This window comes from Biomphalaria glabrata, chromosome 4, assembly GCF_947242115.1.
Source record: "Biomphalaria glabrata chromosome 4, xgBioGlab47.1, whole genome shotgun sequence".
Classification (NCBI taxonomy): Eukaryota; Metazoa; Mollusca; class Gastropoda; family Planorbidae; genus Biomphalaria; species Biomphalaria glabrata.
Genome location: NC_074714.1, coordinates 47712780 through 47739973, shown reverse-complemented (window position 1 = coordinate 47739973; position 27194 = coordinate 47712780). Strand labels below are relative to the sequence as shown.

Genomic DNA, 27194 nt, shown 5'->3' with positions numbered 1-27194 from the left:
CACGACTCCCTGCGGTACAGTATCGTGCTCAGAACGCATGCCATGTAGATCTCGAATCCATTTTTGGTGACTGTAGTCAGTGTAGTCATAGTGATGAGCTTCTAGTCAGTAGCTGCTTTTGGTTTTCTCTTGGTCTGAGTCTAGCGAAGGTTGATGCAGCCTTCCCTATGCATTTTTAAAAAAAAATCTAGCTACAATGCAGTAAATAGTTGTCTAACACTAACACTAAAATAAAGTACTGTTCCAGGAATGATTGATGAAAACTCCCATTTCTATCTTATCCGTCTATTAGGATACCCCCCTTCCCCAAACAGAAACTAATGATTATTTTTGTTTTATAACATTAGAACAAGATCTAATTAAATACAACGGAGGACTAGATCTAAGTTTTCTAAGAATAGATGATAAACATAAATTTTTTCTCTCAATAATTAGAATCCAGAGTCTAGATTCGCATTAATCAGCCATTCCAGAACAAACTACTCATTCAGTGCGCATCAGTTGTTTAGAATAATAACAAGATGGAGGCCGCCGGACAGGTAAAATAAGTAAAAAAAATAAAAACAATGACAAATTTTAATTATAATAAAATGATTTAGAGCCTGAAATAGTTTGGTTTATGTTTTATATGAATCGAGTTTAATTAAGATCAAATCTAGATTAGGAGACTAAATCTAGATTTATATAGATCTACTAGAATATCTAGATTCTAGTATAGCCTTAGACGCCTTAGTAAATAACTTAGTAAACTTAGTAGACTAATAAGTTTTAGATTACAAAACTAATAACAAAATTGAAATACGCTAGAAATGGACATTTTGTTAACCATGACGAGGTTGCCGACTGTCTCCTTCTGTCTTGAAAGACAAAGGATGTAAATAATGTACTCACATGAAAAACTAGTTTGTGTTTATTTTTGAGTCCACGAACAATCGGATCCTACTAAGTAAGCCGATTCCGAAGCGGCAAAGTTAGCCACTGTTCATATGTCTGAATGCTCCTGTTTTAGGGCTATCTAACAGGGCTGCTTTTTTGTGCATCCCCTTTTTTATGGCAACTTCATTTCTTTCGCTATCGGCGAGGTTCGTACCAGCACGCTCAGTTTGTTCTGTTGTCCATCCTGCACGATGTTCTCAAACTATTTGTTTATACCTGTAGTCGTCAAGATAGGGACGGCCCAGGAATATATGGTGCCGCAATTTGGAAGCAAATGTCAAGCAGATGGGCAAGACGTGGGGACAGTTGGAGAGAGTCTAACTTGACTCGCTGATTCTTAAGATGAAGGTTTATGTTTCTCATCTTTGCTGCCACTTGCAGTTTTCTCAGTCTCGTAAATGGTCCTGACGTTCCTTGTACTGATGATGGCGCCGAACAGCTGGAGATCCATCTTCTTCCAGGTCCGCTGTTTGGTTTTTCAAGTTCTTTATTGTTTAGGTCAAGTGACCCTAGCATCATATAAGTAGATAAAATTTTTACGGAATAGGCTACTTCGAAATATTTGAAATTTTATTAGTTACAATTAGTACTAGATCATCTAGTTACTAGTACAGTAGATATTGAGTAAAGTAAATAGTATAGTAACTTATAGTAATCTTAGACTTAGGTCTTAGTATTTTTTATAGTAATTCTAAGTCTAAGATATATCATCTCATAGTGACTCATAGTAACTGGTAACTCATACTCATACTAGTCTAATACTTACTAGATCTACATAGCTACATTATTGTCATTAGTCATTATACTTTATACTGTTAATACTCTATAGTCTATACTGACTATAGTCTAGTAGTCTAGTATAGTCTATAGTCCTAGCCAGGGCCAGAGTAAGAGTAAGACTCTAGTCTAGATCTATGGTAATTTCCTTCTTCCCAACAAGTTAAGTGCTGATGCCGCTATTTGCACGTTTGAATTTTAATAGCTCCGTAATGGTTAGTCCTAGGAAAAAACTGCAAACATCTATAAACTCGTCATCCATTTGTCAATAAAAATAGCTAGTCTATTGTTTTGTTACGCTATGCATAGTTACAATAAAATATGAAGTTGAAGAGGGTCAGGTCAATGAGGCCCAGTGCTAACATTAACGAACACCATTCTCCGCTCTGTACACTAACCAACACTTCATGTTATTGTATTTAAAAATAATATTATCTCTTCAATTTTTTAAAATTTTAATATCAATTTCTTTTTAAACCAACTCATGACCATCAGATAAGTGTAACTTTTCCCTGTTTTAATTGCACCCTTCTCTGCTAAGCCCTCAACTTTACAAAGGGCCATATACTGTGACCTACCTAGATCTAGTTGACCCAAAAAAAACAACTTCTTGACCCCGTGCTTCTAGTCTGCTCACTCCACTCCACCTGATTGATCAATAATTGTCCCTCCTGCTACTTTTTTTCTTCTGGTACTGTGTTGATGATACCTTGCTAGGTACCTACCTAGTCTGGTCAATCAATAATTAGAGCGCCAAGGAGTGAAAAAAAAGAGAGATTGTACCACTCACAAAAACATTTATTTTTTTCATTCACATTATATCCAACTTTGCCCCTCATTAGCACTATGTTTAGCGATATTCCCTTTCTTTTTACTCATTCACATCACACTTGGTTTAACATGTAAAACAAAAGCAGAATTAAATAAGAAAATGTTAGACCTATACAAAATAAATCAAAGAAATGTCAGTTTCCTGGCCTTGAGTTACATCCCTTTGATATGCACTTTCAACATAAAAATAGCGTTCGTTAGTGTCATTGATACTAATAAAGACTGTTCGTTAGTGTCATTGATTGTGACAAACGAATATTATGGAACATCCCATATTTACACATAGACTATGACGTGTGTGTTTTTAGGCCTATTTAGAAGCATTTTAGATAGTTCATGTTTAGCTGATATTTAAATTTTCTAAAAAAATTTACTTAACCCCGGACCTACCCTCCTTCTGTCCTAGAAGAAAAAAAATGTCATTGTTCTACCAGTGCTCTTTGAACCCGTGTAAAACCTCTGTTTTTTAGAGTAAACAAAACTAAAGGGGTCTGAACTATTAAAGAAATGGAGTATAAATAAAAACAATAGACTAGTTTCGTCATAGCTGTCAAAACAGAGGCTCATTTTAACAAAGATTGTGGGGTGTTTGTTAATGTCAGAAAAAATGGGGGTCTTCAGAAGAGGGATAGATCTAGGAAACTCTAGAGAGTTGTCTAGTCATTCTAGTTCTAGTCTCTAGTCTAACTCTGGACTGAGGCTGACTAACTATACTGAGTATGACTATGATTAGCTAGGCAGAAAAAAACAGAAGTGCGGAAGAAAAACGACAGATAATTTAGAGATAGCATTTTTGATGTGTTTTTTACATAGTCCGCACTTGGAAATTTCTTACACTTTTGAATGAAATGTAAGAAGTTTTAAAGTTGTGTTATCGATTACTTTAGACAATGGCCTAATTAATTCTTAATGAGGATTTTTTAAAAAAAGTTATTTACGTTTTTTTTTATACTTATAATGAAAATATCACTTTAAGTGGACTGTGACCTGGGTATACCTTGGGGAAATGTCGCATCCTGGATCCAAGCCACTTCACGGTATCACATTCAACTTCATGATAGATTAGCATCCTAAGTAGAACATAGTTGGTCATAGACATCTATTTGGAGTAGTGTAATCCAGACCTGCGTCAAAAAGCACCTATTATTCACCTAGTGCAAGTGGAAAGGCAGTGGGGGTTATTATTACTCTTGGTCCTTTCCAAGACCCCGTACCCACACGAGTATCGTCACAAAGTCGAGGTTTGGAGTCAGAGTTTTCCTTCTCCTAGATGGGTTGCATTATTAACGCTGACGTGTCCCAACATCACAAAGCTAAACTGGTTTTCAGTTATTTATTTGTCAGATGTTGTTCTCTTTCAAGACTGAAAAGAAATGAGCTACGTTCTAATTTATTTTAAAACACATATCATAGTGGTACCACTGATCTCCTCATCACCGCTATACAACAATGCAATGACAAAAACTCATGTTGCAGGTTGAAAACTTATTTACATGTCAGGCACCCTCCAACCTCACAGGATCAACAACCAACACATTTTTATTGAAAATGAGATGGGGACTAACACTCCACCCTTTTCTCATTCATCTTTGCCAGACAACACTGCCTCTTCTGATTTCCCTCGCTTTTACACCAGGGTAGCTCATTAATTTTCTGCCTCAATAGAAGAGCACAACATCGGAGAGATAAGTTAACTTAGGGCTAGTTTGTGTTAATTGTCTGTCTTTTTTTGTTTGTTTTGTAGCAGATGAAGGCCTCGTGGGCCCAAATGTCCTAAAAGTTGTTTTTACATACATATATCCTAGTATCACTAATTTACTGGCTTTGACTGTATGCTAGAATTTGTTTAGGTAGTCAAGGATTAGGTTCAATTAAGCAGCTGATTTGATTAACCGGTAGTCCAATTAACCAGTTCAAATGTTTTTTTTCTGACTATAGGTTACATCTGGAGTCAATATTGGAGTTTTTAAAGAGCCTAGAGGGTTCATCAAAGTCTTGGAATTTGTAAGTATTTTTTAAAAACACATAATGATATAGGGTGCTATTATCCTAAATATACTGAAATATGTATTCAGAAAGCTAAGGTATGTGCTAAACTTCACATACACCTATTTCAGATTGAACATAACTTCATAGATTTTTTTTTTTTAAAGTAATTAGCATTTTTGCAATAAATACAGAAGGGAAGTAATGCTGATGTTTAGTTTCAAAATATTGTTTCTGTTATTTCCCCCCCCCCCCTTTTTTTTTACACTAAAAAAAATATCATTTTTAAAGCTTTGAATACATTTTAATAATTAGTCTAATTTCTGTTTCTGTTTGTACAATATATTTTTTTAATCACAACAACATGAAAACATTTAGCAAAGATAATGATACATGGTACACAACATACTGATAATGCTTGTCAAATTCTTTTCTTTATTTTCTGCTCTTTAGAAAAATTTCACACATCTACAACAATACTATATATTTAAACTAAAATAGTTAAGAAATCCTATAAATTACATCATTGTTCATTTCTAGAATCTTATTATACCCTGCTATTAACTTTTTTCTCTTTTATAGAAATAATGTGGGCTTGGTTTATCGGAATATTTCTCGACTTGTGAATGCATACATTTTTTATATCTTTAAGAATTGTATTAATACATGTATTTAGTTTTAATGCAGATATCACATTCCCAAATCATTTCCTGTTTTGAACAAGAAGTTACTTTAGGTTTCCGAAATGTTAATTTTTTTAAAAGTACCGGTATATTGGTATAATCGGAAGTGCTCTCCCCTGTATGACTTCACAATGAAACAACTAATTTTTTAATTCCATGCTATTAAGCAATCAATCGGTTTCATTCTGTGTTTGATTAAACTGGTTACTTTGTCTTTTTTCTTCTCTTCTCTCTCTCACTCTTTCTTGTAATGATGTCGGATTCAACTGTTTTACTCATCTTGATTCATCTAAAGATGATTCTAATGATCTATTTCATGTTTTTGTTTGCTCTCAAATTGATATCTGGACAACTTGATAAATACTGGGTTAAATATCATATTGAAAGGCTTATCCATTTTCTCCTGTTTTTTTTTATTATTTTTTTAAATTTGTTTGACATCATATTTGTTAGACTTGACTGAAAGTCTTTTAAAAGCTCAAATAGTCTTTGAAATGATTAAAAAAGAAAGTAGTTAAAGTTTGTTTATAAAGAAGTGTGGCTCACTGAACTTATACTAAAAACAAGAAAAACAAAGAAAAAATAATTGAAAAAAAAAAGACCTTACCTCCATTATAACATTATAAAACTTAAAATGAAATTAACATATTAGTTTTTTTTTTGTTTTTTTTTCTCTAGCCTGATAACTTTGGCACTGTCAACTCAAAGTACTAACTACATTACCCAGTGAGCCAGAATGCATTGTATAATTGTGAAATGATTTATTGATAATTTTATTTTATAGACATCTAGCAATAGATGTAGAGATCTAGACTTCTGATTTAGATCTCTTAAGATCTAGTCTAGATCTATATATACTTCTAGATTTAGAATCTAGATGTAATCAATATTACATTGATGTAAAAATATTAGCAAAGCTTCGATAATGTATCATTAAACTGAAATCAACTTAAAATTCAATAAATAACTCATTTATCGCTACACTATGGCTGACTACGCCATATTTTTTTTTCAAGCCCAATTTAAAATTTCTTTCTTTTTTTACTTTGTAAAATTAAAATGGTCAAACTTGAGTTTTCCCTGTGTGTCCAACAAGCTAGTAATTTTTTTTGCAGAAATATAAATCAGCTGTTTAATGTCTAGGAAAATTGTTACAGTCTTTTTGTTTTTTGAGATTCGTGTCCATGTTCCACTTTCCACCCTCCACCTTCCCGGTTCCATAAAGTTATGACTTGAATAGAGGTATTGTAAAAAAAAATCTGAACATTTCACTTTTTCCCTTGTCCCTCTGGTCTGCTGGCAGCCAAATTAGGACAGAAATAATTCCATGCAGAGAGCTAATGAATATTTTTTTTTTATGTTCTCTCTAAAACTCAATCCATTTTTATTTTTCTATATTTCCCTTTTTTTTTTATTTATTTTTTATTCAGCTGCTTTATTAATCTTGTGATTTAACAGATAAATCTATTTGAATCCAAATGAGAAGATTTAGCTGATTATTATGATTATTATTATTATATTTGCTGAGCTTTTCTAAATACACAAACAAAAAACAAAAAAAATTGAAACCATATTTGATTCCTCCATCCCCAATTTCACTGCACTTGTACAGGGTTGTCCAAAAGTAGGTGCACTGTAAATAAACATGTACAGGGTTGTCCAAAAGTAGGTGCACTGTAAATAAACATGTACATGGTGGTCCAAAAGTAGGTGCACTGTATATAAACATGTACAAGGTTGCCCAAAAGTAGGTGCACTGTAAATATGTACAAGGTGGTCCAAAAGTAGGTGCACTCTAAACATGTACATGGTGGTCCAAAAGTAGGTGCACTGTATAGAAACATGTACATGGTGGTCCAAAAGTAGGTGCACTGTAAATAAACATGTACAGGGTGGTCCAAAAGTAGGTGCACTGTATATAAACATATACAAGGTGGTCCAAAAGTAGGTGCACTGTAAATATGTACAAGGTGGTCTAAAAGTAGGTACACTGTAAAGAAACATGTACAGGGTGGTCCAAAAGTAGGTGCACTGTAAATAAAATTGTACAGGGTGATCCAAAAGTAGGTGCACTCTAAGCATGTACAGGGTGGACCAAAAGTAGGTGCACTGTATATAAACATATACAAGGTGGTCCAAAAGTAGGTGCACTGTAAATATGTACAAGGTGGTCTAAAAGTAGGTACACTGTAAAGAAACATGTACAGGGTGGTCCAAAAGTAGGTGCACTGTAAATAAAATTGTACAGGGTGATCCAAAAGTAGGTGCACTCTAAGCATGTACAGGGTGGACCAAAAGTAGGTGCACTGTAAATAAAATTGTACAGGGTGATCCAAAAGTAGGTGCACTGTAAATAAACATGTACTGGGTGGTCCAGAAGTAGCTGCTTTTTAAATAATACTTTTAAAAAATATTCCTACAATTATATGAACACATACATTATAAAATTAAAAGGTTTTTGTCTTATTGTCCACATTAAAATTTCATTGCCAATATATGTGTATTAATATATGACCAATATTTTAAATTAGTAATTTCTTTCAAAAATTGAATTTATGCTAAGACAGACGCATGTAAACGTTATTCCCGATGATTTTTTGTTATAGCCTAGTAGCCCTGGTTGTAACGATATCAAAGAGGTATGTATACACGCAACTTTAATGATACCGCTTACCCAGATTTATTTACTTATAGTCACTGAAGGATTTAACAACAACATTAGAGTAAATCATAAAGTGTAACGCATTATGTATTCACACTGCCAAAACATTTTAGTGTAACACAAACAAATATGCAGAATACCATATAGTATGTTAATGACTGCTTTTTTTTCTCTCTACAAGTTTTAGTTGAAATGAAATTTGTGTTATCCCCCCCCCCCCAACTTGTGTAGGCCTACTATATATACTAGACCATGAAGCCTCTATCGTTGTGTTTGTTTTGTTTGGCCAGACTGTAGGCAGAGAGAACGAAAAGAATGGCAGAACGCTTCTAGTTCTATTTAGGCCCTGCTGGGTTTCTGAGCAAACAGTTGTGGACATCTTTGTAAATCTATCACGTAAAGAAACTAATGGAGAGATGGGGCTCACAACTCATTAAGTCCCAGCGAACACTGGACATTGCCAGTTGAGAGTTGTTTCTGCTGTATCTAGATACGGCTTCATCCTACAAACGTGTAGTGCTTTAAAAGTCATTTTGTTCATTTCTGTTTGACGTGATTTCAACACTAGCCAATACATCGAAACTAAATCAGGCCTGCAGCAACAATTGAACATCTTAACGGTGTAAAATTGGAAACAAAAGTACAAATACGTTTTTGTTTTGAATGTATACACTCAGTAGCAAAATTAAGGTTCAGATTTAGAAAATATAATTAGATTTGTTTCCCTTAGTGTGTGTGGCCATCATCTGCTTTCTCTTTTTTGTTTTTGCGTCTGCCAAAACCTTCTGTTTCTGTGCCAGATTTTTGCCATCTTCACTTTGATAGATTGTCTGACATTTTGTAAGGTTTTTGTTCGTGGAAATGCGGTACTTGTGCTTGATGCATGGCCATCCTTGATCAATAATTGAAACGGGCGCAGGACAGACAGCTTCCAATAATATTTGACAATCCAATGGCTGTCCTGAGTATATACGTTTTTGTTATCTCTGTGTGCACAATGTGTCCGCCCGCTACTCCTTACAAGTTCTCCACCAGGCGCACCTTTGGCACAAAGTTCTGCTATAATTTATTAGAGGTTCATTGTCTTTAAAAATAAAGGTATATACATAAAAAAGGTAAAGGTTGAGAAAGGGGGACGTTGAACCCCCTCTGTGATTTTTTTTTTGTCTGCAGTTTAACTGGTTTGCCAAATGTATTTCCTAGCTAGTCATTTTAGTCATTTAAAAATAGATTTTGATATTAACAGATTGCCAGTTTTTTTTTTTTGCTGTTCTATTTCAGTTATCGTTTTTTTTTCTTAGAGGAGTGGATATACAATATATATGTATGTATTACACTATTATATACATTGAAGGACGATGGCATAACATTAAGTTCTATAATGCTTTTTTTTTCTTTAACATAAGATATAGCATTTTATTGCTTTAAACTCATACAGAGAAAAAAATGTCTTCTAATTTTTGTTTAGTCCATTTGAGATAAGAAAAGTTCTTTTTCCTTTCTGATGACTCTGTAGTACGTATAATACTAGTGCAGCTTGGAATGTAACAGCAAGTAGCACGATCACATGCGACTTCTTATTATGTTTCTTTTGAAATGGGTCAATGAGCTATCTGACAACTCTCAAACTAAACCTCTCAATCATTTTCTTTTCTTCGAAGGTAGCTATTACGTGGATAGAAATAGAAACTGTAACTGTTGTACTGGTTCCAAGAAACCTGTCCTTCTTTAGTGGCACGATTAACTCTGCAATTTCTAGGACGCTAAACTGAACTTCAATGTTGCCAACTAAATTGAGCTAGAAACTCAAGAGCTTAGACAATTTGATTCGCTGAAAAGTGCACAAAAATATCATATACCTGATAAAAACATATCTTATGAACACTTCCCTTTTTTTTTTCTGTCGAATGCATAAAGAAGCTATCTTTTTTTTTTTTTGTTTTTTCGTCCTAGATGAATTGACAGATAATATGAAAAAGAAAGTTATCATATTTTTTTTTCGACAATAAACATTTTCAATATAAGCTACATGTTTCTTGGTGAGAGGCCAAACAATCCCAGGTCTAGTGTCCAAATAGTCATCGGTTGTAGCGAAGCACTGTTCTCTCTGGTCTTGCTCTTCCAACTTGATTGTACGAAATGGCGAAGTGAGTCAATGTCCTTCTCTCTGTAATCAGCCAAGCTTGATGACATAGTCTAGACATGGTGTTGGCCCAGCAGTCCTCCGCCCCATTGAGCTAGTAAATCATTAGGTTTCACACTTTACTGCAGCACAATGGACCCGGCCTTCTCTCTTTCGCTTCTCTTCGGCGCACTCCTTGGGTTTTAGAGTCTCTGCACCGGGACAGTGCAAGCCGGTTTCTTAGAGGATAAACAATTAGCGCAAAACTTCCCAGACGATACAAGCCTGTGCGACTTCAAGACACAAGCAACTCTGAGCTAAATTTTTGCATGTGACTACATTCTTATAAGTAGTCATTAATCTTACAAACAAACAAAAATGTAAGAGATGTGCGTTTATGTTCCTTTATATATAAATAAACAACTTTTGACCAGTGTTGGGGGAACTTGGCATTAATAGCTCTTAGCTCGTTGCGGAGGTTGAAGAAATATTACCACCCTCAGCCAACCTCCCCCCCCCCACCCCTAGAGGTTGTCTAAAAAAAACAATTTTACTTCAGTTGTATAGGCTTTGTTTTGAACTTAGTCTGTCGTAATCAAATGAACAACATACACAATAGTGGTTATAGATATTTGCATAGAAATCTCTGCACTAATATATAACTGTGTCATGGTTCACAATTTTTTTTTTTTTTTTTTAAAGACGTTAATTAAAAAAACAACAACAACAACGTCCGTTACAAGATTCTGACAACGTTTATTTACTGAAGTTTTGCAAATGAAGTACAGTAAGACCAACCAAATATCATATTACTATATTTATAGTAAGCTTACTCTTCTACCTTTGAAGTTTATATTTCTGCTTGTGACTTGTGTGATAAAGTGCATTTTAAAATACTATATGACAACACTTTTCAAACAGCATGACTCTTTCTAAATTTCACAGTCACATTTAAATGGCCTGTCCCCCGTCTCTGACGACCACTGAAATCTTGCATGTAGGGACACTGTCCAGATGTGGAGCTCCGATTCACGAAGTACCGGTCAATCAGCACCATTTAGCAATACATCAACAAACATGCTCTTTGACTTCTTCTGCTTACACTTAGAAGTGGCACAAAGTATATTTCTAATGATTTCAAAAGCGTGAGTGTCAACAGCAAGTTTAAAAGACCCAGGAATATAAGATAAGATAATTTTTATTGGTCCAATCAAATGGAAATGTAGACTACAAGTGACCACCTCAGCGTAACTACTGTAACAATAACACTATAGATGCTGATACGAACAACATTCACACACGAAACACATACACACTCACAACCAGCGCTTTATGAATTAGACTCCTATGTACTTCTCGAAGACGACAGATGACCCTTAACACTCTGACCGAAGACCTGTAACACTCTGACCGAAAACCTGTAACACTCTGACCGATAGTGGGATAAAGGAGTTCTTAAATCTTTCTGTTCTAGTCCTAATGGAAAAGAGGCGACCACTTCGTTCAGGTCTGAAGTAACCGTGGTTTAATGGGTGCAGGTTGTCTTTAAGGATCGTGTGTGTTTTGGAAAGGCATCTTTGATGAACAAAAATGTGTCCTCTAGTTGTTGTAAGGTGGTATAGACTGTGTGATGCAGACTTTTCATACAATAGACTATGGACACATAGAGATTCTGTTTCCTCCTTGTTTAGTTTCGACTTGACAGTCCAGATACAGAGTACGTGGTGATGTAACTATTATTAAGTTACTCGTCTTTCTTAGGCTCTCCCCGTCTTCATTGCAACCAAGTCACCAGAGTCCCATGTTTGTATATTGTTACATCCCCGTTGAAGCCTGTGTTATAAATTCTGCTAGAAAGAAGGGCCTGCTTTGAAATAAGCTTGAAAATCCTACCGCTAGCACTAACCAACTTATGTATTCATCTACTTGGACAGCGGTAAATAATGGCGCTCAAACAATCAGTATCTAGGGAAGGGAAGCCCCTGTAATTTAATCAGAGTCCCCTCCCTTTTTCATCTCTCCTAACGCGCCGTTCATTGGCCGCTAGCTTTCAATGCAAATTAATCCTTGGCCCTCAAAATCAATGCAGATTTGTTCGTTTGGTTCAACGCTGGCTTGACTAGCTGACGAGGGAAGACCTTTTGGTACGCTGGCCCTACACCCTAATTGATGGTTTAGAATTCATTAAGAATCCTCCCAATCCAGGGAGTTTGTAGAAGTATACTCATTACATCCGCTGTAATGATGGCAGACGTGTGCACCAGTCGACACTCATCTGCTTCTTCAAGGCCTTTTTGTAAGTTGAAATACTCCCCCAGCTCACTGCCATGTCAGTTGATTCGTTTTGAACGATGTCTCGAGGCCTTCTCCTCCTCCCCATCCCCCATCCTTTTTTTTTCTTCTCATACATTTGTCTTCCCCCCTCCCCCCATCTAATCTTCCTACCTTTTATAATAATCTGATTTGAATCTTTTAAGAAAATCTATTTTATCCCCATTCTTTTGTCTGTGACATATCGTGATCATAAAGTGCTTTTTGTGACGGTACGCACCAGTACGGCGTACCTGCACCTTTCTCAATGTGGAGAATTTGTTTTTCCTTTTCTTGGATTTTAACGTTTATTATTAATTTATTAGTAGTTAAAAGTTAAACATTCCATCACTGAGTACCGGCACCTATTTCTTAAAAAAAAAAAAGCACTGCTAGTACCTAAAGTTAGCTATAGAAACAGATGACCTTAACATCATCTGCCCCATAGATCGCAAGGTCTGAAAGGGAAACTTTACTTTTTTTTTATACCTATATTGCTTGGATAGATTTTGAAACTTTTAGTGCTGAAGCCAAGGAATGAGCGTGGCATGTAATTTAGCAGCACTAAAGGTTATTAGGGAAAAGAAGTCCAGGAAATTATGGCGAAACAAAAAACCTCGAGAGGATCAGGTCCCCTCGCCTAGCAGCGACCTGGTACCTTATCTGAAACCCCTTTTGTGACGAGCCATGTGTTGAGATTTTTCCTTAGAGCACCTGATAGAAAATGGATTCCCTTGTTCCCGTACAAGGAATAACCTGTGGCCGAGCATGGACCAGTTCTTCCTCTGTTAACTCCTTGACCAGTATCGTGTAAGACGCGACAGTCTGACAAATTGTAGTTCAATGTCTTTTCTTCTTCTCTGTCGTTTTCTGTACGACCATGTAGTAGTAGTAACATTTTACTTGACCATCCAGGTCCGTGCAAAAACAAAACTCTGATTGCGCGCCCCTTCCAGAGATTGGCCCACATTCCTTCCACAATCGTTATCACAAACATTTGTATATTTAGGTTCAACACACATAAGGCTTCTTCCAAAGACAAACAAAGATCATCATTTCAATTGCATCTATGTTTCTGTAACAATACAACTCAACTACATACATGCAGTACACTGTTGCTATTACATGCCCTATTTAGTTGTTTTGGATGCATTCTTACAGAGCCTGGAGCGGAGTGGCACGAAACGCTGTTGCAGGTTTGCCCAATGATGACGTTTTGGGTAGAGCGTTCCTAAACGTCTGCTCTTAAACACAGAGCTGCCTGGGTTTTTTTTTGTTTCCCCACATCTTCACGTTTTATCCGAATCTTTTCTTCCAAAGCCATTACTCATGTTTTCCTACTTTCACGGCTTGTCTGCTGCCACGGAACAAATCGTTTGTGTTTCTTCCTTTGTTTAGAAGTTTAAAAAAAACAAAACGTAATCTCTTCCTAGGACAATGCCGGGGATTTGAATATCGATTAGGTTAAAACAAAAGGGGGGAAGGAAGGAGTTTCAGCCTGGGTTCTACATTTCTTTCAATTACAAAAAAAAATAGTTTCTAAATCCTTCTTACAATCAATTTTTTTTTAACCATAAAATAGTTTCGGACGTGTTTGAGAACTAAGTCGACACATTTCCCTGCTAGTGCTTGGGGACGTTTGAATGCCATTATTTCTTTATTGCACTCTTGTTGTGTTGTTTGTTGAATCTTTGAGCTCCTAAATACAGTGATATCAGCCGTGGAGACGAAATGAATAGCACATCTAAAGCGTAACAAGCGTGGCATCACTTTGGCTGTCACCTGGTAAAGGTAGATTGAAATCTTCCCTTGTATTACTACCGGATCTAAAAGAAAGGAAGAGGGGAAAAAAACATAAGTAGGGAGGGGAGGAGGCCTTAAAGCTCAGCTCACGAGAGCTTATGGTCAATGAATCAATAGACGAGGTCCTATCAGATTCCTTAGTTATTTGGTTCCATATTTTTAACCCTGTGTCATGTGACTGACAGTCTTGTTTTGATTGGTCTTATATGACAGATTGCAATGTTGCTATGTGACAGATAATCATGTTGTGCTATGTGACACAATCGTGCTGTGAAACCTTGTCTGGCAAATGTGTTGTGTGTTTTTTTTTTATTCTGATCTCTCCATCCCCAAACTCGTCAACTTTTTCAACTAAGAAATACATTTTGTTGTAACGGCCACACTCACTTGGTAATTGGTAGCTGACAGTCCTAAAGGTACAGGGGCAGAACATATTCATTCTTTTGTACCCCGTAACTCCGATGTTAGATAAGCCTAGTGCTTGCACATTCAGATACCATTGGAACCGGTCCTCTGTTTTTTTTTCTCAATGAAATGTGTCAACTATTCTTCCTTGCTTTCTTTCGCCTTGCACTGTTCACTGTAGAACGTTTGATCAAAGAACAACAAATAAACACACACACACGAACCAGGTGAAGACATCTACATCTCTTCACCTCCCTGTCAGTCGAAATTTGTTTTAGAAGCCAGCCAGAGTCTGCCTTTCATCATTTCCACTGTAATAGTATGCAACTTATTTAATAGTAATTAAAGCTAATTTATTTTGACTTGTTATGAAAAATTATATGTATATATATATATATATATATATATATATATATATATATATATATATATTGACTGTCTGGTCCATTTCGAAAAAAAAAAGTTTGAATTAAAAGAAAGGAATCAGTAAACGAAACACACAGCTTATAAAACGTTACTGATCATGGGAATCAGATTTGAATCAATGATAGAACTCTAATTCAATGTTGGCAGGGGAATTATGGGACGACATTCAACGATTTGATGCTAAAGAGGAATTCAACTTTTTTTTTTAAATCTTATTTCCGCTTAATTCCTTTCTAAACTCTTCGACATAAATACAGCTCTACAGAATGCCCAAAGCCTTGTTAGTGTGTTGTTATGACTCTAAATGGAGTCTGTCAGTGTTAAAAGCTAGTCTGCTCAAATTACCCGTTTTATTCTAGCCATTCTACATCTGGGGCTTTCCAGCTTCATCGTTGGATAGGATTACCCTGGTGTAAAGAGATACGTTTGAAAAGTGTGCATTTTTAACGTTTTGTTGGTGTGAACGGATCAAATTAAGTATCCATTTAGTTTGTTGTATTTTATTTTTTTAAATCTTAAATTTCTGACAGTTTGTTGAAACTTAAAAGAAAGACAACTTTGCCATAAGGTGGATAAGAACAAAAAAAATATAAATGTTTTTTTGGTTTTATTTCATTACGTTTCAATGTCTCACATTTATAGGAGCGCAACTCGATCAGCATTGATTGGAAGAGTCCTATTATAATTTCTCTTGTAAAATGACTCTTTGTTTCAAATATCAATGCTTATACGCATTTTAAAGTAACCCCCGGGTCAAGCCAGCTGTTTGTTTTGACGCGATGGGCAGTAGGGACAACAAACAAAAAGTTGCATCTTTAGCGTGTGTCTAAGAAACAGGCTCCGAGATGTACAGCCCTTAGGGTGGTGTTCCCCCTGCATCTCATGATGTCACATCCGGTTCCCATCTTCCTGATGTCACCCGATGTCACGTGTAGCGTACATCGTGATTGTCTCTGCTCCTAATGGAATCGTTCAGCGTGAAATGAATTTTACCAAAATTGTTGCCCTCTATAAATTTTGTGCAGCACCCTCCCCCCCCTCCCCGGTTGATTTTTTTTTCTCTCAAGTTTCTCTTCGCTTCCTTTCTCCGTCCCTTCATTCCCCTCCCTCCCTTCCATTCCCCGCTGGGATCTGAAGCTTTTTGTTTCTCCTCTCCGCTAATCAGTTCTTGGAGTTTCCTTTTTCCTGCTATGTAGTTCGAACCCAAACTTATGTCTGGTTTCAATTAGCCTAGACTGCATTAAAGTATAGTATACTGACCTAGATATAAGGCTTAGTACAAATAAAAAAAAAATAAATTGACCTTAACATGATCTTAAAAGGGGAGCTTTACTTTATATATATATAACACATTGCTTGTTTTCAAACAACACACAAACATCGAGACGTTGCAGTTGGACCTATGAGTGCACCACCGATTAGTTACAAGAAACAAGAAAAGTAAATGTTTAAAAAAATGGTTCTAGAAAACACATTAAAATACATACTCTGTATGAATAATTTCTCTTACACACACACAAATATCACTTGGTTCTGTCCTTAAAGTTTACTTTTGATTTTTACAAAGCTTCTATTAATTCACTTCGTCTGTCTGTCTGTCCGTCCGTCCGGAACACATTTTTTTTACATGTTTTTCTCTCACTTCCCATTCTGGAATGACATTTAAATTCCGACACAATTATTCAGAGTCGCTGACAATTCATGAATCTATCAAAAAAAAAACCCAAATAGTTGTAATGAAAAATGTTTGTTTTATAAAGAAAAAAAAGTATTTTAACCTCGCAGAATTGAGAGACATGGCAGTAATTTTGGTGTGCTTCCTCTTTATTTTTAATTTTTATTTTGCTTTTATAGCATTTGTAAGTCTATATTTGAAAGTCATGCGCGCACGCATGGATAAAGTGAATGGTCAACATTTCTTGTCATTTCTATACATGAAAGTATGATCATTTGACGTTGTAATTCTAGACCTAGAATGTAGAGCTCCAACTGAATCCTGTCCAAGATCTCCACAACTTGCTGTATACTTAATGATTTCTGTAATCACGCCCGTATCTTTAAAATTAATTTTATTATATATTTTAAGTTGTATAATGGATGTATTTCCTTTAAAAAAATGTTTTTTTTTTTAAAGTTTTTCTTGTTTATATTAAATTTGCTATTTGTTCATTTATTATTTGAATGCTTTTTTTTTTTATAATTAAGGGGACATCAGTCATGTTGATTTTAACAAACTTAATCAGACGTTAAGATAGGCAAGAACAGAATTGAAGAAGACATCTTTGTAATTGAGTCTAGAATTTGTATTGAGATTTTTTTGTTTTGTTCGTATTCCGTCTATAGTGTTGATTAGCGTGGACATCCCCAGTCTTCTTTGTGACAGCAAGCACTTCTTTGCTAAGACTTCATCACATGACCTTGCTGGAGTGTAGAAAAAGACTTAAAAACTTAGAAGAGTATATAGATCTATTTTCCCCTTTTCCAAATGTAGGCTATTCATTATTTGTATCGGTGGACATGAATATACATGGCGTTAATATGCTAGCACGTGGAGTCAGGGACAGCATAGGTAAACTAGGCAGCCGCCCAGGTCCTCCGATTGCTGGGGATCTCCCTTAGGACTCTTTATCAATTGTTTGTTTAGAGAAGAAATAGCGAAACTTGTCCTCCTTGTTATTGTTGGAGCACACTAGTTTAATTAAAAAATAAATTGCATGATTTTATTAGTATTTTTCGATGTTTATTTTTTATTTATCTATTTTCATTTGGGGCCACCAAATTTACTACGCCTAGGACCTCCAATTACTTAAGGCCGGCCCTAGTTGAGTTATCAGGACGATATACTTTGCTAATGACTAGTGTCCTAGATTACTTGCTTAATGATCGACGCCATTGAGTTTAGTCCCCCGCCGCCCATTTTGTTTTTGTTTTTTTTTACATGTGAACTAAAAGCGTATACTTGGTGCACGCAAGGGTTCACTTCACAAGGACGGGGAATGTCTCTTGCTGGTTTGTAAACCAAATCCATACAAAACTCTCTAAGTTTGAAGATGCGAGTTTTCAGTTCAAATTTTTGATTGGATGGCATTCACTTGGTAGCACGTAGCATATGTTTATGACGAAATTATTGGCGTGAAGAAAAAAAAAAGTTTGCTTGGTTTCTCTTGTCTCTCTCTTTCTCGCTTTCTCTTCTCTATTTCTATTTCTGCGATACACACACACTACACTTTCTCTTTTTATCTCCCTTTTCTTTTAACATTTTATATTTCCTGCTTGTTAAGAGTCAAATCCGTTCAAAGCCTTGCCCCTGATACGGGTCTCCACGTCAGCGTTCGTGCTTGGAAATTCTCATTGAAAGCTAATGGCGGATTCGTGTGGTCAGATGTCAGAAGATGACAGTTAGTTAATGCACGCCGGTAGGAGATCTCAACTCTTCTTCTGTCCCTGTCATCTTGCCATGGCGCAGACGTTGATGTGTTATTCAGGGGATGCTAGGATAGAACAACTTTCTATGGCCTGACCGGTAGGGGCGTCACCTAGCGTTGGGGGCAAGACAAACGAATCCTGAACTTTGTGATTGGAATGGAACCATCAGCCATCATTGAAACAAAATCATGAAAAGTCTTAGCTGTAGGAACAAGTTTACGAATGAGAAAAAGGAAACATATTTTTAAACTCTTGTCCGAGCTCGTCCCTCTGTCTGGTCCAAAATGTTTCACACCTTATTTCTCTCACTTTTCATTCTCGGATCAAGTTGAAACTTTGCGCAAATAATTCATTGTCGATGACAGCACACGAATTAAAAAAAAAATTAGCCAATTAGTTTATCAGTTAGTCGTAACTAATTAATTTTGTTTTGCGTGCAAAATGTACTAAATGGCGACGGGGGACCCGTGACCATGGTGACATTAGTTTAGAGAACTAACAATAAACTAATAAAACCATCAATTTATAGTTCGTCCACCGTGGTTCGATGATGACCACTTTTGTCATCCAGAAGACTGAGGGCTTTGCACTGGGGTTATAAGTAAGCTCAATGACTAAACACGTCGGCCTTCCATTATGGTGGTTCGAATTCGATTTTTTGTTTGCCTCGTTGTTATCAATGCGCGTTATGGGACTGTTGTCAACATGCAAGATACCAGACGCGTACGCAATTGTGTACAGTTAAGATTGATTCAAATTAATTGATGCAATGTCACTCAATATAAGTTTTTTAGAAGTATTTTTTTAAATAATTAATGTGTTTGGATATTTTTCTTCATTGGTTAGAATTGTCAGCAAACGATCATTAATGTAATAATTGTTTCAAATCTCTATAGTTGAGGAACCAAAACCAGATCTAGATTGTTTGAATATGGTCGTCTAGTGGTAGAAACAGAACTGTATATAATCTCATTAGTTTGCTGCTTCAATGACGATAATAAACTAAGAAGACAGGGTGTATAATATAAATAACTACAGTCTCTAATGGCCTTAGTCTGCCTGCTTTGTTTCTGAATCAAATGCTATGGCAAAAAAAAAAAAGAAGGCCATAATGTATTTAACAATACGAAGCACTGGGCAACTGACGATGTTACGAAAACATAACACATTACGATTGGTTGAGTTTTACCTTCCAGAATGGTTTAGATTGTTTTTTTGTTTTTTTTTTCGATACAAAAAAAGACGTTGCCATCATCAGTCATCATCTTTGGCCCGTGAACTTTTCTGTAACTATGTGCCCCTCTTCTCTCGGTCAGACGCCATCCACATTAGCGTAGAGATAGAGAAGTAGAGTTCTGTGTGTCAGATTTCCTTATTATCCCCCCCCCCCCTTTTTTTTTTTCCCAACTCTCGTATTCAATGGTTCATGAAAGCGAGACATTGTTTTGAACTATTTTATCTTTGACTCAATGTCAATTTCCATTAGAATTGTCATACATTTTCATTGTACACGATTTAAAAACACGTGAAACTAGCCTGACTTTGCAATGGAGGGAGAGCTGATTTCCTATTGTAAATGTTGCCATGTTATGTACATTTCTCCTAGGCTGACTGTTATTTATAGTCATTGGTTTGTGTTGGTGGTGTGCTGTTATTTATAGTCATTAGTGTGTGTTGGTGGTGTGCTGTTATTTATAGTCATTGGTTTGTGTTGGTGGTGTGCTGTCATTTATAGTCATTAGTGTGTGTTGGTGGTGTGCCAACATTTATAGTCATTAGTTTGTGTTGGTGGTGTGCTGTCATTTATAGTCATTGGTTTGTGTTCGTGGTGTGCTGTCATTTATAGTCATTGCTTTGTGTTGGTGGTGTGCTGTCATTTATAGTCATTAGTTTGTGTTGGTGGTGTGCTGTCATTTATAGTCATTGCTTTGTCTTGGTGGTGTGCTGTCATTTATAGTCATTGCTTTGTGTTGGTGGTGTGCTGTCATGAAAGAACTGATTTCGCTTCCATCTCCTTCTCCCGTTGGGTCCTGAGCCTCCTGTCCCCTGTGCTACTTTAGTTGGGTGGCCGACCATCTCATTTTATTGAATAAATAAAGACCTAATTCCTTCGGGTGAGGGTGGTGAATTCACCACCCTCCCGCCCCCTCCTTTCAGCCTCCACTTCTTCCTCTTCCTCCTCACAGAACGGGGCGTAACTATGATGAACGCATCTTTCAAAGTTTCAAGTGGGCCCTTGACCCTCATCGATGAGCAGACGGTGAGAAAGACAACTTTATTGATAATGGCCAGAGTCTAATCTCTGTGGTCTTCCAACTTTAGTCACAGACATACCCCCCTTCCTCCCCTCGCGCAAATCCTCCTTAAATTTTTTTTCAACCCTTTTCTATTCTTTCAAATAAAAAAAACCTCCATTATCATAGAGACATGGCGTAGCGGATTACAGATCACCACGCATCTACAGTTTTTCCTTTTATTTCCCTCCCCCCACCCCCACCCCGTTTTAAATCATTCTTTTCCATTATGTCAAAGGCATTTCGGTCCAGAGACAAGAAATTGACTCCCCCCCCCACTTTTCTTTTTCTTCTCTTCTTCCTTTTCTTTCCTGTAGTATCTCCGGTATTTGTCTTAGTTGTCTTAGTGAGATGGTGCGGGTACTAAATACAGATTGGTTCAATATCTCTGAATTTTGTTGACAGAGGCTTCCCCTGCAGGAACAAAACACTCAATCTTGGCCAGTCTTCATGTACAGTAACTAGCCCAAACAAATATCTTCTTGTAACACAGCATTCAGATGTTTTCGATTCCCAAAAAACTTTGACTAGCTCAAGATCTCGCAGTAGCTTGTTGCTTTTGTTTAAGATATGATAGTCATAGGTAAAAAAGAGAATAAAATGGAACGTGTTGTGAAAACATTGCACGCTTGTGTTGATGAAAAGGGGGGGGGGTGGGAATCGGAGTCGGAGATGATTAAAAAGAACAATGCAGCTGACTTAGAGCCCAAGCACTAGGTACTTGAGTTTGTGCCGATTTTGTCTTATCACTTTCAGAGTGTCTTTGAAGCATCCGATTGATGTGTTTTGTTCAATGATGTTCTTTAAATCTCCAATTTAGAAATAGTAAGATCAGCGCTGCAACAGTGAATGATGTCAGCTTGTTGCCTTGGCAGCACTAGAGGACTATTACATTTCGAAATAGGACTTTAAATATGTAGCCTGTAAGTCACTGAAAAACTTTTCATTTTGCCTTTTTACACCTAATATGTCGGCAGAAACCTATTTATGTTTGAGCTGTCTGATATCTGATATATTTCCAGCTTAAGACGCTTAGAGTCTGCAAGAAAAAAAATGGCATCAGTTTGTTTTTGTTTTTGCCTCATTGTCGTTTTGTTTGAAATCCCTTGCAGTTGTTTCTAGTCTGCCGTTACGTCTGATGTTTGAAGTGCACGTGCCAACTCATGAAGCTCTTTTACAGTCCGTCTTATCAGGAATTTCAGATCGGAAAAAAAAGTGTCGTTTGAACATACATTAAAGATTTTGGCTTCAATGTCTTAACAATCTTACTCGCTACAACAGTGGTTCTCAAACTGTGGAAGTAGACCAAACTTCGTTTTAAAGTTTCCAACCGACGACCCAGAGACATCAGTCTGGCTATTAATCGTGCACATTTTATAATGAATTATTATATTTTACAGTCGTAATTCGTGCTTGTTAAATTGTTTTTCGCACGCCCATCTAACCTTTACATTATGGATAAATATTTGAAGCATAGGCAGACGTTTGAAAAAGAGTAAGAGTGTAATGGAAATGGTGGCAATGAACTGAAACACAATGCGTAACAGAGGCAGCACCATGTAAGGGCAAAATTAGGTAAATATGCTCCTGAATATTTACAATTCGGAGTTCTATCGTACAAAAGCCACAACCACAATGTGTCACATGTATCAATGCGTTATCGAACGAAAGTTTGATACGCCAACAGCTTTAGAAATATGCCATTTGGGCAGACTAATCAGGCTGTCTGGGGTCCGTTAACATCGTATGGCTTGTAAGGGGGTCCCTGAGTGTATCCAACAATTGGTCTGAGTGTCGACGTTTTGGGATTATTTACTAGCGCGGAAAGAAACAGCTACACTAGAGAGGCCAAATATAGATCTAGACTTTTGTACTGTAACGTTCTTCTGACACGACACTGCTGTCGGGAATGCCAGACAACTCGGGGGAATGGACAATTCATTATGCTTCGTTTTTCAACTTAAGACCACGCTTTTCAAGGCACATTGTCTTAGGAAGAGCTGGCGGACAGAATAGATTCCTTTATTAGACCCAGTAATGCTCAACTTAATTAGTATCGCGTCTCGGACCTAATTATTTATCATGAGTTTAACACTTTATTTTCCTCCCTCAGGATTTATTGTTCAGCCAGTCTACGTTATCCCGAACCCCCCCCCCCCCAACCACCACCACCACCACCACCATTTTTTGCTCACTCCTCATTGAGACAAACATATTATCATTTTTTTAATTGAGCTTGTTTGATTGTCTAAGTCACAGACTTGTAGTAGGTCATTAGTAGCTGAAGTCTCTCCTTTACTCTCTTCAGTTTTTTGTTCTTCCAGCGGGAATGAAATGAACTCTAATAGGTCTTGAATCTCTCAATCATTTCACATCATTTATCCACATACTCCTCCCTCTCTCTCTCTCTTACTCCCCCTCCCCAACCAAGTCATCTTTCTCTCTCTCTCTCTCTCTCTCTCTCTTCCGCCTCTCTCTCTATCTCACTGGAGGTCTCATTAGCTTTGTTAAATGTACTATTGTTCAAGAAAATGCCATTGTTATCTACGTAAGGCCTACAACCCATGGCTGGCTTGAAAAAAAAAAAAACCGGCTAATTAAAGTGTAAGCCACTTACTTTTTTTTTTTTAACTTTTACCACGAAATGAGAGCCCGGAACTTAATGGTACCATTGTATGTGTGTGTGTGTAGGTCTGTGTGGGTGTGAAATAAAAATAAAAACGATTCTGTGCTAGTTGACAATAGTGTGAAAACCAAAGCACCGGTTGTTGACATTTGTCTACTATGGCTGCTCAGAACCGGCCGACGCTGTTACACATCTTTAAGGAAGTATTTAAGATGTACTTTTGGAATTGATCAAAAAGGTCGCCTTGAGAAATTATAATCCTTGAAAGTTTCGTTCATAGGCAACAAACCTCCTTCCACTGAGCGCAAATGTAACAAGAAAAAATTTCAAATTTGTATATATATATATATATATATATATATATATATATATATATATATATATATATATATATATATATATATATATATATATATATATATATATATATATATATATATAAAATGGAGAGGAACTCCACATTTACAGCTATATATTTCAAAAGTGTATCATTTACTTCATTTCTTTAATATCACGCAATTATTCTTTATCAAAATTTATTTGACTAATTGGTTATATTTTTCATTGATGTATGTTTTGTTAGGGTGCAATAAATAATTGCTTCAAGTTTCAACTTGATCCGACAATGGAGGTGAGGGTAATAACGTGTACAGTTATCCAAGAGGACAAACAAAATATTTAGCCATATCTCTACAACCGAGGAATTAATCCCATTGTCGGTATGACAAAAAAACAACACATTAATTACCTGTAATCAATTGACTAATTGGTTAATTTTGTATTGATTCATGTATTGTCTTTGTCGATGAATAATTCTGCGAAGTTACGTTTTGATCCGAGAATGGGTGTTGGAGAACTAACGTGTACAAACATTTAACCAGAGCTGGTGTAAGCTTTGTAAAAAGTCATGTGTGTTTGAAGGACTTTTCGCTTGACCTTTTTGTGAGTTTCTGTTTCGATAAACGTATCCTTCCTCCGGGAATTGTCTCTAGTGGGGGGCACAGTTTGATTACGTAGCTAACTCAACTAATTGCGATTCACCGCGAATTAGAGAATCTCCAGTTGATAAAATTTGAATTATTTTAATGTTCTGAGATGGCGTAATTTGGCCCCCACCGTACATGCGCATGGGCATATAGTTCCGGTGAAGTAATATCTTTCTCTGCCACGTGTGTGTTCACGTATGAAATGCCGGGGGAAGAATGTGTTACTGACCACGCACTCACACACGCGTCTTTGCCCACACTCTCGCACAGATTGATCCAATCTCCCAAAGCAATCTAAGCTACCGTGCAATATAAGTCTCTCACCTGCCCCGGTCTTTCTAAATTTGGCATCGGATCGCCCCAAGCATCAACATTGATAATACTCAGACGTGATTGAAGTTGCCGCCTGGAGTTGTCCGAACTGTAATAAGTACTGGTATTATGTCCCCTTATGATAAGTTCAGGAATAGTAACTCCTGTTGTAGTCTGCGAGTTTGGCACAAAATAACATGTCATTATATCTCCTTAGCTCTCTCTCTCTTTCTTTCCTTTTCCCCCCTCTCTTTTTCTCTTTCCCCTTGTTTCCCTCACACACAAACACTCTCTTTCTCTCTCTCTCTCTCTCTCTCTCTCTTTCTCAAGTTATTATATTCTGTAATTTATAAATTGGTTATTTTTGTATTTAAATAGAAATATCGGGCAGTTTAAAGGCTATCGGGCAGTTCTTATTACACTCGAATTTGTTTAATCGGACCAGACCGAGACGTTTATGTCCTATTAAGCGGCTGAATGGATTAAGCGAACGTGCCATGTGTTTCAAGACTGCATCATTTCTGTGACATGTGCAATGATCTGAAACCTATGTGTGCTGTATTCACGTGAAGCGTACCTAGAAACGAGTGTTGCTTACAAAGTTTTTTTTTCATAAATACATTTACAAACAAGTTTTTTTCGTTACCATCTATAACCAATGTCTAGCTGCTCATCAAGCGAAGAACAGGTAAAACACTAATTCTTACTCAATTTCAGTCAATGTTTGAAGAAGTTCTCCCCCACTGTTTTCTAACGGAAGGCAAATAACAATGTACGACATTGAAAAGATGAAGATTGGGAGAAATAAAAAAAAAAACAACAACAACAATGAACATAATAAATAATGTCAACGACGTTCTATTAAAATTATTTTTTTTCCGATCTAACTAATGACAATTTCTGTGTGTGCCTTTAGTGGAAGAACTTATAAATTGTCTTCTGTTTTCATCTGTCTTAAAACTTTTGCTGGTATCGTTAGTTTTGTTGGTCAAGTTCTTAATATGAAAATAAAAAGCAACCCCATTCTTCGGTGGGCTTCTTTGTTGATTAGTCACACAGGCTGGACTCGATAGAGCCTTCTCGGAATCACCATGACATCCATCTCTGCCGTTGGGGGGGGGGGAAGGGAGGGAGCACACTGGTCCGCTCGCTTGACCGTTACATTATACTGGTACAGATAGAGAAAAGAAGACGTCTTGGAACATGTCGCTACTAAAGAACAGAATCATCTGAGTACGCCATCTTTGAAAGGTTTTAAGACAAAAAAAAAAGAAGAAAAAAGATAGTTTATCCTTAAAAGCAGTGAGTTAAATACGTTTTGTTTTCAGAACCCGAAGACATTACAAGTCGTATAAGGCTCAAATAAGACTAGACTGGAATAGAAAGAAAAGAACAAAAACGTAAATATTTTTTGTTATACCGGTCTAGTGACGTTATTGAGAATTGAAAAACAAAAAGCCTCTGCCTGGTTGAACTCAAGTTATTGAGAATTTAAAAATAAAAAGCCTCTGCCTGGTTTAACTCAAGTTATTGAGAATTTAAAAATAAAAAGCCTCTGCCTGGTTTAACTCAAGTTATTGAGAATTTAAAAATAAAAAGCCTCTGCCTGGTTTAACTCAAGTTATTGAGAATTTAAAAACAAAAAGCCTCTGCCTGGTTTAACTCAAGTTATTGAGAATTTAAAAACAAAAAGCCTCTGCCTGGTTTAACTCAAGTTATTGAGAATTTAAAAACAAAAAGCCTCTGCGTGGTTTAACTCAAGTTATTGAGAATTTAAAAACAAAAAGCCTCTGCGTGGTTTAACTCAAGTTATTGAGAATTTAAAAACAAAAAGCCTCTGCGTGGTTTAACTCAAGTTATTGAGAATTTAAAAATAAAAAGCCTCTGCCTGGTTGAACTCAATATCTGGACATAAAAAGCGTACAGCTTAATATCATGAAATACTTCAATATGGGAGGGGGGGGGGGGAGTTCTAGTATAAAAAGAAAAATTTAAGATATGTGAATATGTGTTTAATACAATTCTAATAAATAGTCTAAATTCTAATTTTTAAAAAGATAAATTCTGATCAAAAGACTAAATTCTGATCAAAAGACAAAAATCTTTTATGAAGACTTAAAATCTGATTACTCCCCCCCCCCCCCCCGTAAATTCTGATGAAAAGACTATATTCTGATTTAAAAAACAAAACAAAATGCTGATCAAAAGACCAAAATCAAAAGACAACTAGTCAGAATGTTCAACAGCGAACTAAATAGAGTATTGCTGAATTGCTGCTGATTATATTGACAAGTCCATTTCTCCCACTATTCAAAACTCAAGAAAGCTGTCTCCGCGCCACTTTTAAGTAACCTAGCAGCAGACGTTGCATCACCGGATCATTTTTCCATCGGGCCGGCTCAACTCCGTTACATCCCTGGTGTGAACTCGGGGCGGCAATTAGATTAGCAATAACTGCTAGCTAGCTCTGGGGCTTGTATGGCTGGGCTGGGTGAGCTGATGGGGGAGATCCTCAGATCTGCATAACTTGATATTTGGTTTGAAGGAGGGAGAAAGAAATAAAAATGTCGGGGCTAATAGGGGGCACAGATTTAGATGTCTGAAATTCG

General features: G+C 36.5%; 1 protein-coding gene across 4 annotated transcripts in view; it reads left to right on the top strand.

Annotated features, from left to right (window-relative positions):
* Window positions 1-401: 401 nt before the first annotated feature.
* LOC106074534 (synaptophysin-like) overlaps window positions 402-27194 on the top strand; it is an 81592-nt gene continuing 54799 nt past the window's right edge. For 3 of the 4 annotated variants that reach the window (XR_008777615.1, XM_056027199.1, XM_056027196.1), the window contains exons 1-2: window positions 402-539; window positions 4483-4548. Coding sequence is in view for 3 of the 4 variants with exons in the window: in XM_056027199.1 (XP_055883174.1) it covers window positions 522-539; window positions 4483-4548 (84 nt within the window). In the remaining variant the exon portion in view is untranslated. The remainder of the gene's footprint in view (window positions 540-4482; window positions 4549-27194) is intronic. The other variant, XM_056027198.1, reaches the window with a different exon arrangement.